Source organism: Syzygium oleosum, unplaced genomic scaffold, assembly GCF_021117445.2.
Source record: "Syzygium oleosum isolate NSW1041296 unplaced genomic scaffold, Sole_v2.1 Sole_v2.01, whole genome shotgun sequence".
Classification (NCBI taxonomy): Eukaryota; Viridiplantae; Streptophyta; class Magnoliopsida; order Myrtales; family Myrtaceae; genus Syzygium; species Syzygium oleosum.
Genome location: NW_026607485.1, coordinates 22655276 through 22668730, shown reverse-complemented (window position 1 = coordinate 22668730; position 13455 = coordinate 22655276). Strand labels below are relative to the sequence as shown.

At 37.7% G+C, this 13455-nt stretch overlaps 2 protein-coding genes across 2 annotated transcripts; both read right to left on the bottom strand.

Moving 5' to 3' along the window:
• Positions 1-1071: 1071 nt before the first annotated feature.
• On the bottom strand, positions 1072-4122 carry LOC130138527 (protein REDOX 2-like). The gene is made up of 4 exons (XM_056312775.1): positions 3717-4122; positions 3181-3421; positions 2887-3066; positions 1072-1434 (listed from the first exon to the last, which is right to left on the bottom strand). The coding sequence occupies exons 1-4, from the start codon at positions 4031-4033 to the stop codon at positions 1207-1209; spliced, it is 966 nt and encodes a 321-aa protein (XP_056168750.1). The 5' UTR covers positions 4034-4122; the 3' UTR covers positions 1072-1206.
• A 1608-nt stretch (positions 4123-5730) lies between these two features.
• On the bottom strand, positions 5731-8437 carry LOC115663190 (methylecgonone reductase-like). The gene is made up of 4 exons (XM_030585217.2): positions 8027-8437; positions 7490-7730; positions 7173-7352; positions 5731-6110 (listed from the first exon to the last, which is right to left on the bottom strand). Exons 1-4 carry the CDS (start codon positions 8341-8343, stop codon positions 5883-5885), a joined length of 966 nt encoding a protein of 321 aa, XP_030441077.1. The 5' UTR covers positions 8344-8437; the 3' UTR covers positions 5731-5882.
• Positions 8438-13455: the final 5018 nt, after the last annotated feature.

The window sequence follows — 13455 nt, the reverse complement described above, 5'->3', positions numbered from 1 at the left end:
TATAATTGCACTTGAGTTATAGTGACATCAAATGCCTAACCTGCAGGGCTATGAGACATTATATTGGGCTGTGAGCCGGGAATGCATTAACGTTGTTTTACTGGTTCATTGGTTGATGTGTTTTATTTACCCTCTGGAGGTGCACATTAGCCTAGTTTAGGATTAGTGATTTTTTGGGAATCCTTTTTATTTGCGATTCGATTCAAAATGCGTTTGTTTTGCACAGAGGAAGGAAGAAGGAAAAAAAGAAAGAAAGAAAAAATAGAAATAAGAAAAAGAAAAGGAAAAAAGAAAAAAGACAAAAATAAAATTAAATACTAACAAATTCAAGATGAGCAATTCTGGAAAGTATTTTCACCTTCTTAGATCAAGAAATTCACTTTCCTAGTTTTATACATGAATATTTTCCTTGACCGGAAAGTGTTTTCGGTTGACTAAACATTTTTGGCGAACCAAATAGGTGAAAGTCCGGAAAACGAATTCCCAAAAAATATTTTCCTGAAAAACAAACACATAAATCACGCTGTGATTATATATTGTCCATGTAGGCAATTCAAGGTAATAATGAGAGCTAGACATCGTACTCACACAAAAATGAGAATTTCAAAACTAAGGCTATGTTTATTTCATGGAAAATTGATGATTAGGAAAATATTTTCCTAAAAGTATCGTCTACAAAAATGAAAGAATAATTTTTTTTTCATACAAAATATAAGTCTTTCAAATTTTGGCCACAAGCAAGTATAGTGACCTTAGTTATGTACTAAGAAGTGTAAGGAAATTATATTCACAATAAAATCCAAGTTTTTTGTGCCTTACTGAACTAAATTACGATGTCTTATTTATTGTCCACATAGGCAATCCAAGGTAATATCGAGAGCTAGAGATCGTAATCACACAAAATGAGATTTTCAAGACTAAGCTCCGTTTGTTTTGCAAAAAATTAATGATTATGAAACATTTTCTTAAAAATGATTGCTTGTATCGCTTACAAAAATGAATGTACGAAAATTCCAAACTAAGCTTCTGATCTGAAATTGAAAAAATACACGACTCTCTGTTAGTGCGATATATTCAAGAATATAGTGTGAAAGAGGAGATTGTGATAATGAAAATGCAATGTTCGATTCATATAGATCGATTATCATCGATCAGAGATCATCATAGAGTTACACTCAATCATATAAACTATAAGAATGTAGGTATTCAAGCATCTCCATCCCAAATCTCATCAAGTGATTTGTAAGGCCCATCCTCAGAAATGAACATGTCACCAGGACTTCCTCTTCTCTGTGGACTCTGAAGCTTGATCTTGTCTGAATCCTCTTGGCTAAGTCCCCATTCTAAGATTTGCAGGTTCTCTTTCGTTCTCTCTTTGTTGAAGCTCTTCACTATCACGCATGCCCCTTGCTCATATATCCATCTCAGTGCAACCTTTATATGTATGCATGTATATAAGGTATAATACACAAATTGGAGATAAGGAAAAGCAAATAACGTGATCCGTGAAATTAGTTGAGTACTTCATAAATCGTGATTATCCTATTACTTATCATATGGGATAAATTGTGATTATCCTCCCTTAATTGCACGTGGATAGAAAGAGAGATTGGAAGATGTCTTGTAATGGTAATTTCAATCTTGTCTTAAGGTAGGGTTAGCAATGTGGCTAGACCAACTATGAGTTCTTTTTCTATAATTCCACCAAACAATCATCAAAACCTTATAGTATGTTGGTACTTGATCTATAGCACTGTTTTATACGAATAGCAATGGGAGAAATGAGCGACATGTGGAAGAACAGGGTGAATAAGTCAACAAATTATTTTTTAACCCCGAAAGTTGGCAACTGAGGATTGCCGTCAAAATTTTTAATCCCCCAGAAGGTGCGCTCTATTTAAGAATTCTTTCGTTTAGCTTTCGTTTTCGATATGACTCGATCTTTAAGAAAAGTCATCCGGAAAGCACAAAACAACAAGACTAGCTCCGTTCGTTTGGCGGAAAATATTTTCCTTTTGAAAAATATTTTCCCGGAACATAATTTTCCGGTGTTCGATGATCAATATGAAAAAGTTTCGGAAAATATTTTTCACCGGCGGAGGCCGGCGACGGGCGGCGGCCGGCGACCGGCGGAGGCCGGCGACCGGCGGAGGCCGGCGACGGGCGGCGGCCGGCGACCGGCGGAGGCCGGCGACCGGCGGAGGCCGGCGACGGGCGGCGGCCGGCGACCGGCGGCGGCGGCCGGTGACCGGCGACCAACGGTGGTAACCGGCGATCAACTTCCTCTCCCACGGAAAATATTTTCCCACCCATGAGCAATTTTGCCTTCAATTTGGGGGAAAATAATTTCCTCTTTGTGAAAAGAGGAAATCATTTTCCTCAAAACAATGAAGGATTTGGGGGTGGGGAAGGAAAATGTTTTCCCACGGAAAATATTTTCCGCCCCCGAACAACGAAAAACGCGAAAAATATTTTCCAAAAAAATATTTTTCCGCAAACGAACACAGCCTAAAAGAAATCTAGAAGCGCACAAGAAATTGTATTGTATGGCTGCTGAAGTTGCGGGTTCACCAAAGTTTTGTCTTGTGGTTTCGGCTATTACGCGACCACAAGTTTCTTTCTACCATTAATTCGTAGAGAGACACCTAGTCGACTGACAGGGACATGCATGGAGGGGACAAAAGGTTAGAGCTACAAAGTACCGTCACCGGCCGTCTTTGCTATGCAATTTCTGAGGAAAGTGCTTCTAAATTATGCTTTCCTGAAAATGACAAAAATCTTAATTTTTCTTCGATTCCATCTACTCAATCAATGATCTCTTTCGCCCCAAGAATGACACCAAAATAGGAGGAAAAAAAAACTCAAGAAGAGAAGTGAATATAGCACCTGAGCCACAGTCTTGCCTCTGGCAATAGCAATCTCCTTGAGCACAGGACTCTCCACAACCGCTAATGTACCCCAAGCAGCTCCATTCGCTCCCAAAGGGGACCATGCGCTCACCGGTATTCCCTTCTCTTTGCAATATCCTATCAGTTTCTCTTGTTGCCATGCCACATTCATCTCCACCTAAACCATGGTTATCCCATCAAATAAAAAATATTACTTTGTCGTCTTTCCTAAAAAAAATCTGTGTTTATACCAGTAATGAAGAGATTAGATATAGTATATTCTTCTAATTGCCTGATTAACGGCAGGAGGGATAGTGGCGTGCAAGAGGAGATCAGAGAGCTTCTTGGTGCCAAAATTGCTGACTCCAATGGATTTGGCTAAGCCCAGCTTGGAGCACTCTTCCATGGCTTCCCATGTGCCCTTGATGTCAAATGGCAAAACCTTGCCCTTGAAATCGAACCCTTCGGTTCCTTCCTTTAGTCTCACTGGCCAGTAGATTAGATACAGATCCACATACTCTAACCCTAGCCTCCTATTTAAATCGACCAAGTGCCATAAAAAAAGAAAAAAACCATCAAGACCCATGAACGCGCCCATAAAAAAAAAAAGGAAAAGATTAAGCAGCAAGATGAAATTTGTTATGTTGTTGTTGTTCTCAGCATAATAAAAGTGAAAGGTAGTCAATCTGGCAAAGGAAGAAGAGTAATGTTTATCATATATGTTTTCCCATGACAAAATTCTTATACGGTCATAAAAATTCTTAGTGATCAGGACTATTGTGTCATCGTAAAAAAAGTGGAGGAGAGAAGGCGAATTGATGTATTCACTGGAGAGAGTTCTTTAGGGCGGGAAGAACGAGACCCGGATGGGCGTCTGTGCACCAGAGCTTAGTGGTGATGAAGATTTGGTTGCGGCTCTTGACGAGCCGACGGTCCAGGGCCTCAGCCACAGCTTGGCCGAGCGCCTCCTCGATGCCGTACAACGCCGCAGTATCAAAGTGGCGGTACCCAGCTTCGATGGCCTCTAGGAATATGGAAGTCAACATGTCCAGTGGCGGCAGAGGGCTCGCTGCGCAGCCCATGCTGATCAGTGGCATTCTCTCGCCGGAGCTCAGCACCACTTCTGGGACTACGACGTCGCCCATTGTGCTTCTGTTCTGTGTTCGGGTGTGCGTGAGAGAGAGAGAGATGGTGGAAGTATAGTGATTAGAAAATGTGGAGGCAAAGGTTGCTCGAAGGAATACTAATATTCATATAAAGCAGAAGAAAATGAAAAGTTTTTTTTTAATACGATATAGTTGACTTGAACTTGTGATAAATATTATGCGTGGTAAGCAAGACAGGCTTTGTCAATGCCGCCCTCTTGGAACCATTCTGAAACTCAAAAGTCAAAATCTATCGGTTCACAAGTTTCAGGATACCCCTTTTTATTCTGTATTTTTTGAAAAATATTATTAATTAAAATGTTATTGCATTTAACGATTATGACATGATCTTATCTAGTACTATAATTACACATAATTTTTAAAATTATACGAGGAAGACATCTAAGTATAATACTCGAGAAACCACCCCAGGATTGTCTTTATGGCCAGAGCTTTCCCATAATTTTTTTTGGGGTCAAATACCCCAAAATGTTGAACTTATGCTCTGTGTCTTTCCATGCAAACAACAAGGAGCTAATTCTAGATGCTTCTTTTTTGACTGTCTCGATTTTAGCTGAAACCTAACCGATTGGAAATGAGCAATTAATCTTCTGCCAATTTACCAAATCGATTAATGCATCGTCAGCAATCTGAAGAAACTTCTTTTGATACAATTAAATTCGGAGAGCTCGTTGGTTGCTTTATATGGTGTCATCTCGACAGTCGATGCCAATTCCATAGGCTATTTACCTATTAAAACCCACATTTTTTGTGGCTCGATTCAAAGTGTCAAGATTCAAGACCACTTCATTGGCGGCTGGTTTGGACCTGACCAAAGTTTCACCGCCCAAGACCACTTAGTCGGCGGATGTCTGGACCTGTAATTAGTATCCCTTGAACAATGTTAGGTATAGTGTGAAGGGCTTTTTATTAACGAGTGTCACAGGACACTTATTAAGTATTATGAATAGGGATTTACTCGGGGAAATTGTCCAATTGATCTTAAACCTATTATAAAAATGTTAGTTCAGCGCTCGACTTTTTAATTCAGCCAATTTAGTCCTAAACTTTTGCGCGAAATTCCGATGTAGTCATTCTGGTCAATTTTCGCCAGAAAGCACTAACGTGGTGGTGTGCCATGTAGGATAGCCAGCAATGACTAGACTGCCACGTCAACAGTGTCCATACGAAAATTGACTGGAAAGAGTATATTGAAATTTTGTGTAAAGGTTTAGGATTAAATTAGCTGAATTGAAAAGTTAAGGGCTGAACTAGCTTCCTTATAATAGGTTTAAGACCGATTGACTAAATTTCCTAAATTTATTTCAATTTTCGAAACAACAAACACGTATCAAGTTAACGAAATCAACTTAAATAAGTTCATTGCTCCGTGCTTCGAATCCATTTCTCTTTTAACCTATTAAATTGCCCGAGTATTATATTATTGGGAATATTTACTGAACAAACGAGCTTCAACTGTAAAGAGTAATTTGCCTCACAAGATTGCCGCAACATCGAGAATTTTCTTTCTACAATATGAGATATCTGCATTATTAGGTGAACGGTAACCACCTTGACTTATCTCCATATGCACATATCCATTTGTACTTATAATTCTCCATGTCCAATTTTCCTTTTTTTCCCCAGTCCCTCCTTAATTACTAATATCCCAAACATAGCGTTAGAGAAGAGATTGCTATGGTGAAAACACAAGGCTGATTTCATATAGATTTGCAATGCGAAAATACAAAATAAATGCTGCAATTATTGAACATCATCATCTGCAGCAGATCATCAGAGAGTGTGACACATGATCATCATGTATAAATCATCAGATGTGTGATCTAATTCAAATATCTCCATCCCAGAGCTCATCCAACAACTTGTAAGGCCCATCTTCGAAAACGAACGCATCACCAGAAAATCCTCTTTTTTGTGGGATCTGAAGCTTGATCTTGTCTGAGTCCTCCTGGCTAAGTTCCCAATCGATGATTTGCAAGTTCTCTTTCATTCTATCCTTGTTGAAGCTCTTCACTATCACAGTAACCCCTTGCTCATGTATCCACCTCAGCGCAACCTATATTATTTATATGTAGAGTTACACAACACACACATATATTCATGAGATATCGAAAATTGAATCATGTGATTTATGGAATTAGCCCAGTATTCTTCATCGATTGGGATTTAGGTGCGCTTTCTCATCAAAAATATATTATGACTTAAGTTGGTGTTCCTTTAATAGAGAGAGAGAGAGAGAGAGAGAGAGAGAGAGAGAGAGAGAGAGAGAGAGAGAGAGAGAGAGAGAGAGAGAGAGAGAGAGAGAGATACTTTGTCACGTTAATATCAGTCTTATATATTTAGATTTGGTTTTGTTATGCCACCAAAAAAAAAAAATTACGATCACATTTAATAAAGAAAGAAAGAAAAAAAAGTAACGTTGAAGAGCCTTGTAGTATTTGGAAGTTGAAAAAGAAAAAAAAAAGAACTAAATCTTCAATTGTTTTTAGATCGCACTCAAATATATAGGTCCAAAAATGCATAAGAGCAAGACCGCACTAATCTAGAATCACAAGACGAGTTGCATTGTGTGGTTGCTGAAGAAGCCGTGCACAAAGCCTATTATCATTTTATGGTTTTGACTATTCATGCACTCGAGCTTTTTAATCCTAAGAGAGACCATATCGACAAGGACGTGCATGGAGGAAGATGTTACACATTGCCTCCTCATGTAATAAGCAAACGTAATTTCTTCTGCGATCTACCTATAGAACCGGTGAGGAAATTTCTAAACTAAAAGCTTCCTTTGTAAAACGACAAAATATCACTTTCTTTCTCCAAATTAGTCACGATAAGTACCCGAATGCATTTAGCTATAATTTGGGGTAGTTTGCAAATCAACGGTTGAAATCAATTCTGTAAAGATTTGATTTCTATTAACTTTTTGAGAGAATAGTTCTTTTGAGATTATGAAAATCAACTCGCAAGGGTTCAAATTGACTGGGCTAGCACTTGGTTCAGATGCAATAAATCTCATGCTCAAATTACGGTATCTCCTACTCTGAGTAACCATAGAAGCCATGTCTACTTCTCTATAAATAGTCTTACCTAATACATGTGAATAGAGAAAGGAAATTACCTGAGCCACGGTCTTTCCTTTGGTAACAGCAATCTCCTTAAGCACAGGACTCTCCACAACCACTAATGAACCCCAAGGAGCTCCATTCGCGCCCAATGGAGACCACGCACTTACATGTATTCCCTTCTCTCTGCAGTACGCCCTCAGCTTCTCTTGTTGCCATCCCACATTCATCTCCACCTAAACATGATGAACCCACAAACGAAAAAAAAAAAGAATCTTGAAGACATTCTTGATTTGATATTATTCTACCCCAAAAAATATCTAAAAAAATTGATGCAAATATAATATTAATACACATATATTCTTCCTTTTACCTGGTTAACAGCAGGAGGTATTGTGGCATGCATGAGGAGTTGAGAGAGCTTCTTGGTGCCAAAGTTGCTAACTCCAATGGACTTGGCCAAGCCCAGATTGGAGCACTCTTCCATGGCCTCCCATGTCCCTTTCATGTCAAACGGCAACATTTGGCCTTTGAAATCGAACCCTTCCGTTCCTTCCTTCAGTCTTATTGGCCAGTGGATTAGATACAGATCCACATACTCTAACCCCAGCCTCCTATACAAATCAATACACACCAAGTGCCCAAAAAAACATGAATACAACATGACTAAACCTTTAAAAAAACGCGGAAAAATAATATAGAGGAAAGATTGGAAAAACCTAATGTCATGCAACTGATAATAATGTGTCGAAGTGAAAATGAATGTTTATCGTGTAAATTTTCGTATGAAAGAACTTCTTTTATGGTCTTTAAAGTTGATTGCTGACTTAGCGGTTTGTATAACTCTATATAGTGCCGAGCAGTAAAAATAAACAGGAAGAGATGGGAAGGCAGATTATCAAAAACTTACTGGAGAGACTTCTTGAGAGCAGGAAGAACAAGACCCGGATGAGCGTCAGTGCACCAGAGCTTGGTGGTGATGAAGATCTCGGCGCGGCTCTTGACGAGCCCTCTGTCCAGGGCCTCAGCGACGGCCTGGCCGAGCGCCTCTTCAGAGCCATAGCATGCTGCTGTGTCGAAGTGGCGGTACCCGACTTCAATGGCGTCAAGGTATATGGATGTCAGCACGTCGGGCGGCGGCAGATTGCTCATGGCCCCACCCATCCCGATCAACGGCATCCTCGTGCCAGAGCTCAGTACCACTTCTGGGACCACAACGTCAGACATTGGTGCTCTGTGTTCAGCGAGCGTGAGAGAGAGAGAAGGTGGAAATCAGAAGTGTAAGATGATGAAAGGTTTCTTTGACAGTTTCATGAGAAGGAATGGTTGTATTTATATCCAGCAGAAGAAAATGAACTCAAGCACAAATTGAAGACTTATTAGAACTTTCTTCTGGCTGGCCGCTCATAAATGACCGTTGACGAATGAATTGACAACGTCTCACAACTTGGGAGAAAATCCACATTGCTTGAGATGTGTCTCATGTGAAAACAACTTTACATGTTCTAAGGGATTGTCCAATTGTCCAAAGGATGTGGCTTAAGTTTGTCCCACAACAATATTTGGGAGAATTCTTCTCAATGAATTTGTCGCAATGGTTGAATTCAAATTTCACTGGTAAAGGACGATCGAATTTCCATTGTGATTAGAGCATAATTTTTGGAGTTGGTGTGTGGCTTTTTTAGCAACGGAGAAACAAGTCACTTTTCCATGACAACTTGCTTTTCCCTTCTAATCTGATACAAGTAATTCGGTCATACACAAAGGAAATCATTAAAGCTTCATCTGTGAATAACTCGACGTTAAGTGGATTATGCACTTCTCCAATTTTGGTCAGATGGGATCCTCCACCTTCCGAGTGGATTAAACTAAATACTCATGGGGCCTCTAAAGGTAACTTAGGACTTGCTGGTGCAGGGGGTTTATTTAGAAATGAAGGGGGTGACTGACTTGGTGGTTTTACTGCATTTATAGGACTATGTTCATCGACACAAGTAGAACTTTGGGCTTTGTGGTTGGTAATCAACTTCGCAAAACAATTTGGTTTTCATAAAATCATCATTGAGATTGACTCTAAAGCCATCACTGATCTTGTTAGCCCAAAGTTTATGATTGACAATGCTGCCCTGCTTTGCTTAAAGATATTAGAAGACTGCTGCGTTCTTATTTTGAGTTTAAACGCAACATAACTTTTGGGGAAATCGCTCTCCTAACTAATTTTGGAATCGATAAGCACTTGGATACTAGTTTCTTTTCATTACCTCCTACAGAATTACTTCATATTTTATTAGCCATTAAAATAGGAATACTAAATTTATGACGTTAAATTTTTGTATTTGGCTTTTACCCTTTTTCATATGAAAAAAATGGAAAGTCTCTATAACAAGTAATTGACTCGGAGCAATGAATAGTTATCTTGAATGCATCAACGCGGACTTCATCTCACTAATGCAAGATAGAATCTTTGCATAATATACACCCGAAAGTGTCATTCCTTGTTGATTTTGCATGTATGAGGTACTGACAGAGAAAAAAAACACCATACATATACAAATCCACAAATACATATGTATTGGAAATAAATCCTGACTAAAGGTTTTTTTTTTTTTTGGCCTTTTCTATGTATGCATTCTCATTGGACTACCTCTTCTTTTTTGGGTAAGATTATATAACCTTTAATCAAACATGAATTGAGTTATTGACCATAAAAAAACATCAAATTGAGTTGTGTGTGGCTGCCGAAAATGCCATTCATTGAACCTTATCTTATGATTTTGACTTGGGCTTTGATAGCATAATAATCTTTGGGCCGCTGTGAGAGTAATCGGTATATTGTGAGCTACAAATTCTTAAAAAAGTGGACCACACAATAATTTATAATTATTTTTTATTTATTTTTTGTGGTTCAGAACATGCTATTAATTTCACAGCAGGTTAAAAATTGTCACTTAATCATTTCTCTACTGACTATTACCTACACGAGCTTTTTATCCTTAGAGTGAATTGGCCGTGCATGTGTGCAATTTTTTGATAAATCTCTTATATGTATTAAGATAAAGTTGGTCTTTAAAACTTGTTGGATCTCATGTGATGAATCTCAAGTGGGATCCTACCAAAATTTAACTGTCCAATTTTGTTTTAGTAGGTTTATTAAGTTTACTAAAAAAACATTTGACTTTCTTTCTACTTATAAGATGCTTCATCAGGCTCGCCGTCGGGACAATACTTTCATAACATAATATAAAAGAAGAGATTATGACAATGAAAACACAAGGTTCGATTCATATAGATTGATCATGATTATTGGCAAGAAATTCATCGTATAGTCACACTCAATCAAATGAGCTATACAAATGTAGGTATCTAAGCATCTCCATCCCAGCCCTCATCCAATGATTTCTAAGGCCCATCCTTGGAAATGAACATGTCACCATGATATCTTCTTCTCTGTGCGATCTGAAGCTTGATCTTGCTCGAATCCTCTTGGCCGAGTTCCCATTCTAAGATTTGCAAGCTCTCTTTCATTCTCTCTTTGTTGAAGCTCTTCACTATCACGGTTGTCCCTTGCTCATATATCCCATCTCAGTGCAACCTTTATATATACATGTAAGTAAGGAACACATGATAATTGAGAAAATTACCAAAATAGTCATAAACTTATTATTAAGTATTTCATGGATCATGATTTTCCTTTTACTTATTAGATACGCTTCTCCATCCCCCCCCTCCCCCAAAAAAAAAATAAAAAGAAAATTAAATGGTGGCTAAAATATTTGTCCGCCCTTTATTGCAGGCGGACAGAAAGAGACAGATTGGAAGATATTGTACAAGAAATATCAGTGTCGCTTTTGGGTAAGGTTAGTCTTGCCGACCACTAATAGAAATGAAAATGACAGAGCAACAAGGTAAACAATTCTTTTAGTTAGCTTTCGTTTACGCTGTGCACATAGAACAAGACTAAAAGCAATGCAGGAGCACACACCAATTTGAATTGTATGGCTGCTGAAGCTGCCGGTTCCACTAAACCTTATGATTTTGACTATTACACGCACACGGGTTCATCCACAAAACACAGAGAGAGACACCGTTGACGGACAAGGACATGCATGGAGAGGACAAACGATTACAGCTACAAATGACACCCACCTCGATGACGCCCAGATAAGGTCAGGATATTGTGTGGTGGCAGAGGCGTTGTGGCCGTTCCAAACCGATCAACGGCATTCTGAGTCCTGAACTCAGTACTTCGTCCATTGTTGTTTCTCGTTTGTGTGTTTTGTCTTTCTTCGTGGGGAGTACAGATAAACGAAGAGATCCTGGGAAAAAAAGCAGTGGAAAAAGTGTTAGGATTCAGGAAGTCTTTCTTTGACACGTAATTGCAATTGATCTTTCAATATTCATGTAAGAAGGGGTCTCAAACTTCACGTGATTTTTGGATAAAAGTCATCCCTTCGATTGCATAATTTGAATCTTGACAGCGCAAATGTTGATATCTTCGGGTCGCTCGTTGAAGTAATTTTTCTCGTGCGGTGGGCTTTGCTGATAAAAGTCAAAGCGGTTTCTCATCTTTTGTTGGTGTTTCTGTTAATATGACGTATGTGCATGCATCAATAGTTGTCATGGAGCTATTCTTTCCGCCAAGATTAAATTCTGTCAATCCAATTTCATCAATTCACTCATTGATAATTTACCAATACTTATGAAAGTACAACCTTTCTTTTGTACTTAGCAAAATTAGCGCTGTTGGTACTGATTTACCAACTTTTATTTACATAACTTATTAACGCTTCGAATTTACTAACTCTTATATGAACTTACCCACTCAAATTAGAATGATTTACCAGCTTTTTTCAAATTATATTATTACCAACTAGTTTTGAATTACTGACTTTCTTTTGAGTCACCTACTAAAGTTTAATTTCTTTTTCAGTTTATCAACTTTTCTATTGAGGAACTATTTCATTTGCCTTGGCTAGCATTACAATTATTAAATTTTTAAATATTACCAACATAAACTAATGTGACTTAGCAACTTTATTCCCATTATTTAAAACACTACATAGTTTTGGGTTACTAACTCTCTTTTGAGTTACTTTTTTTTTAGTTACTTACACACACACACACACATAGATATGTGTGTGTTTTTAATTTGTCTACTTTTCTTAATATTTTATTTGCATTTCTTAGCAAGACCTTAAATTTTCCACTTTTTATTATAAATTACCATCTTAATTAGAGTTACCAACTTTCCTCTCATTAAGTTAACGACTAAATTTGGCTTACCAACTAGATCGCATTGAGTTACTTTACAAAGTTTATTTTTCTTTAAGTCATCAACTTATTTAATCTTTTACCTACTTTTCTTTATCTTTCTTAGTTAAGACCTTAAAGTTGCCAACTCTGATACGAAACTACTAATTTTAATTTAAATCATATATAAACTTTTTCAGATTGAGTTATCAAGTAGTTTCTAACTCTCACTTGAGTCAGCTATCTATGTTTATTTTTTTTCACTAACTTTTCTATTGAGTTACGTAAAGCGGAAATTTAATGAACTTGGTCATCAATTAAAGGATGGTAATTGCATAGAGTAGTTGGTAAATTTAAGGCGTTGATATAAGGCTAAATAAAAGATGATAAATAAAGAGCGAATTTTTTTTCAAAGATAGGAGAAATTGGTGATGTAAAAAAAAGAAGAAGAAGGAATAAACATCAACAAGTAAACTCAAATAAGATGTGTCATCTAATTCACCTCAAGGAAAGTCGCAACAATAATAAAAACACAAGGTCGAGTTCATATAGATTTGCTACATGGAAATAACAAATAAAAGTTGCAATTTTTTTATCATCATCATTTGCAAGAGATCATAAGAGAGTAATCCTTGACTATCACATATGAATAATAAGATGTGTCATCTAATTCAAGTATGCACAATTTAGAGCTCATCTAGTAACTTGAAAGGCTCATCCTGAGAAATGAAATATCATATGGATATTCCTTCTCTTTTAGCGAGCGATTGTTGTTGATCGTATCACCAACAACGTTGCTTGCTAGTGTATTGAGCATCGTAGGGGCGACAAGGTAACGGGACTCCTAAGTCAACACGGTTCAGTCTTCGACGACCAGTGTGAATATCTCTCTCTCTGGTTGGAAGGACTACATTGAAAAATCGTCAAAAATGTTTATGATTAAATTGGCTAAATTCGAAAATTTATGATTGAATCGGCTGCCATACAATGGTTTAGGACTTTTTTGAAAAATTTTCTCGAATTCACATATTTATTCTCAAACTTATTCTTGAAAACACCTTATTCAGCTCATACATATAATTGCAAACA

Excerpts from the sequence above, each read along its gene's own strand:
- LOC130138527 (XM_056312775.1), bottom strand. The coding sequence starts at position 4,033 with ATGGGCGACGTCGTAGTCCCAGAAGTGGTGCTGAGCTCCGGCGAGAGA. Across the intron at positions 3,422-3,716 it reads GCCCTAAAGAACTCTCTCCA|GAGGCTAGGGTTAGAGTATG; the intron begins GTGAATACATCA and ends CGATTTAAATAG. Across the intron at positions 1,435-2,886 it reads GAGGCAAGACTGTGGCTCAG|GTTGCACTGAGATGGATATA; the intron begins GTGCTATATTCA and ends ATACATATAAAG.
- LOC115663190 (XM_030585217.2), bottom strand. The coding sequence starts at position 8,343 with ATGTCTGACGTTGTGGTCCCAGAAGTGGTACTGAGCTCTGGCACGAGG. Across the intron at positions 7,731-8,026 it reads GCTCTCAAGAAGTCTCTCCA|GAGGCTGGGGTTAGAGTATG; the intron begins GTAAGTTTTTGA and ends TGATTTGTATAG. Across the intron at positions 7,353-7,489 it reads TACCTCCTGCTGTTAACCAG|GTGGAGATGAATGTGGGATG; the intron begins GTAAAAGGAAGA and ends CATCATGTTTAG.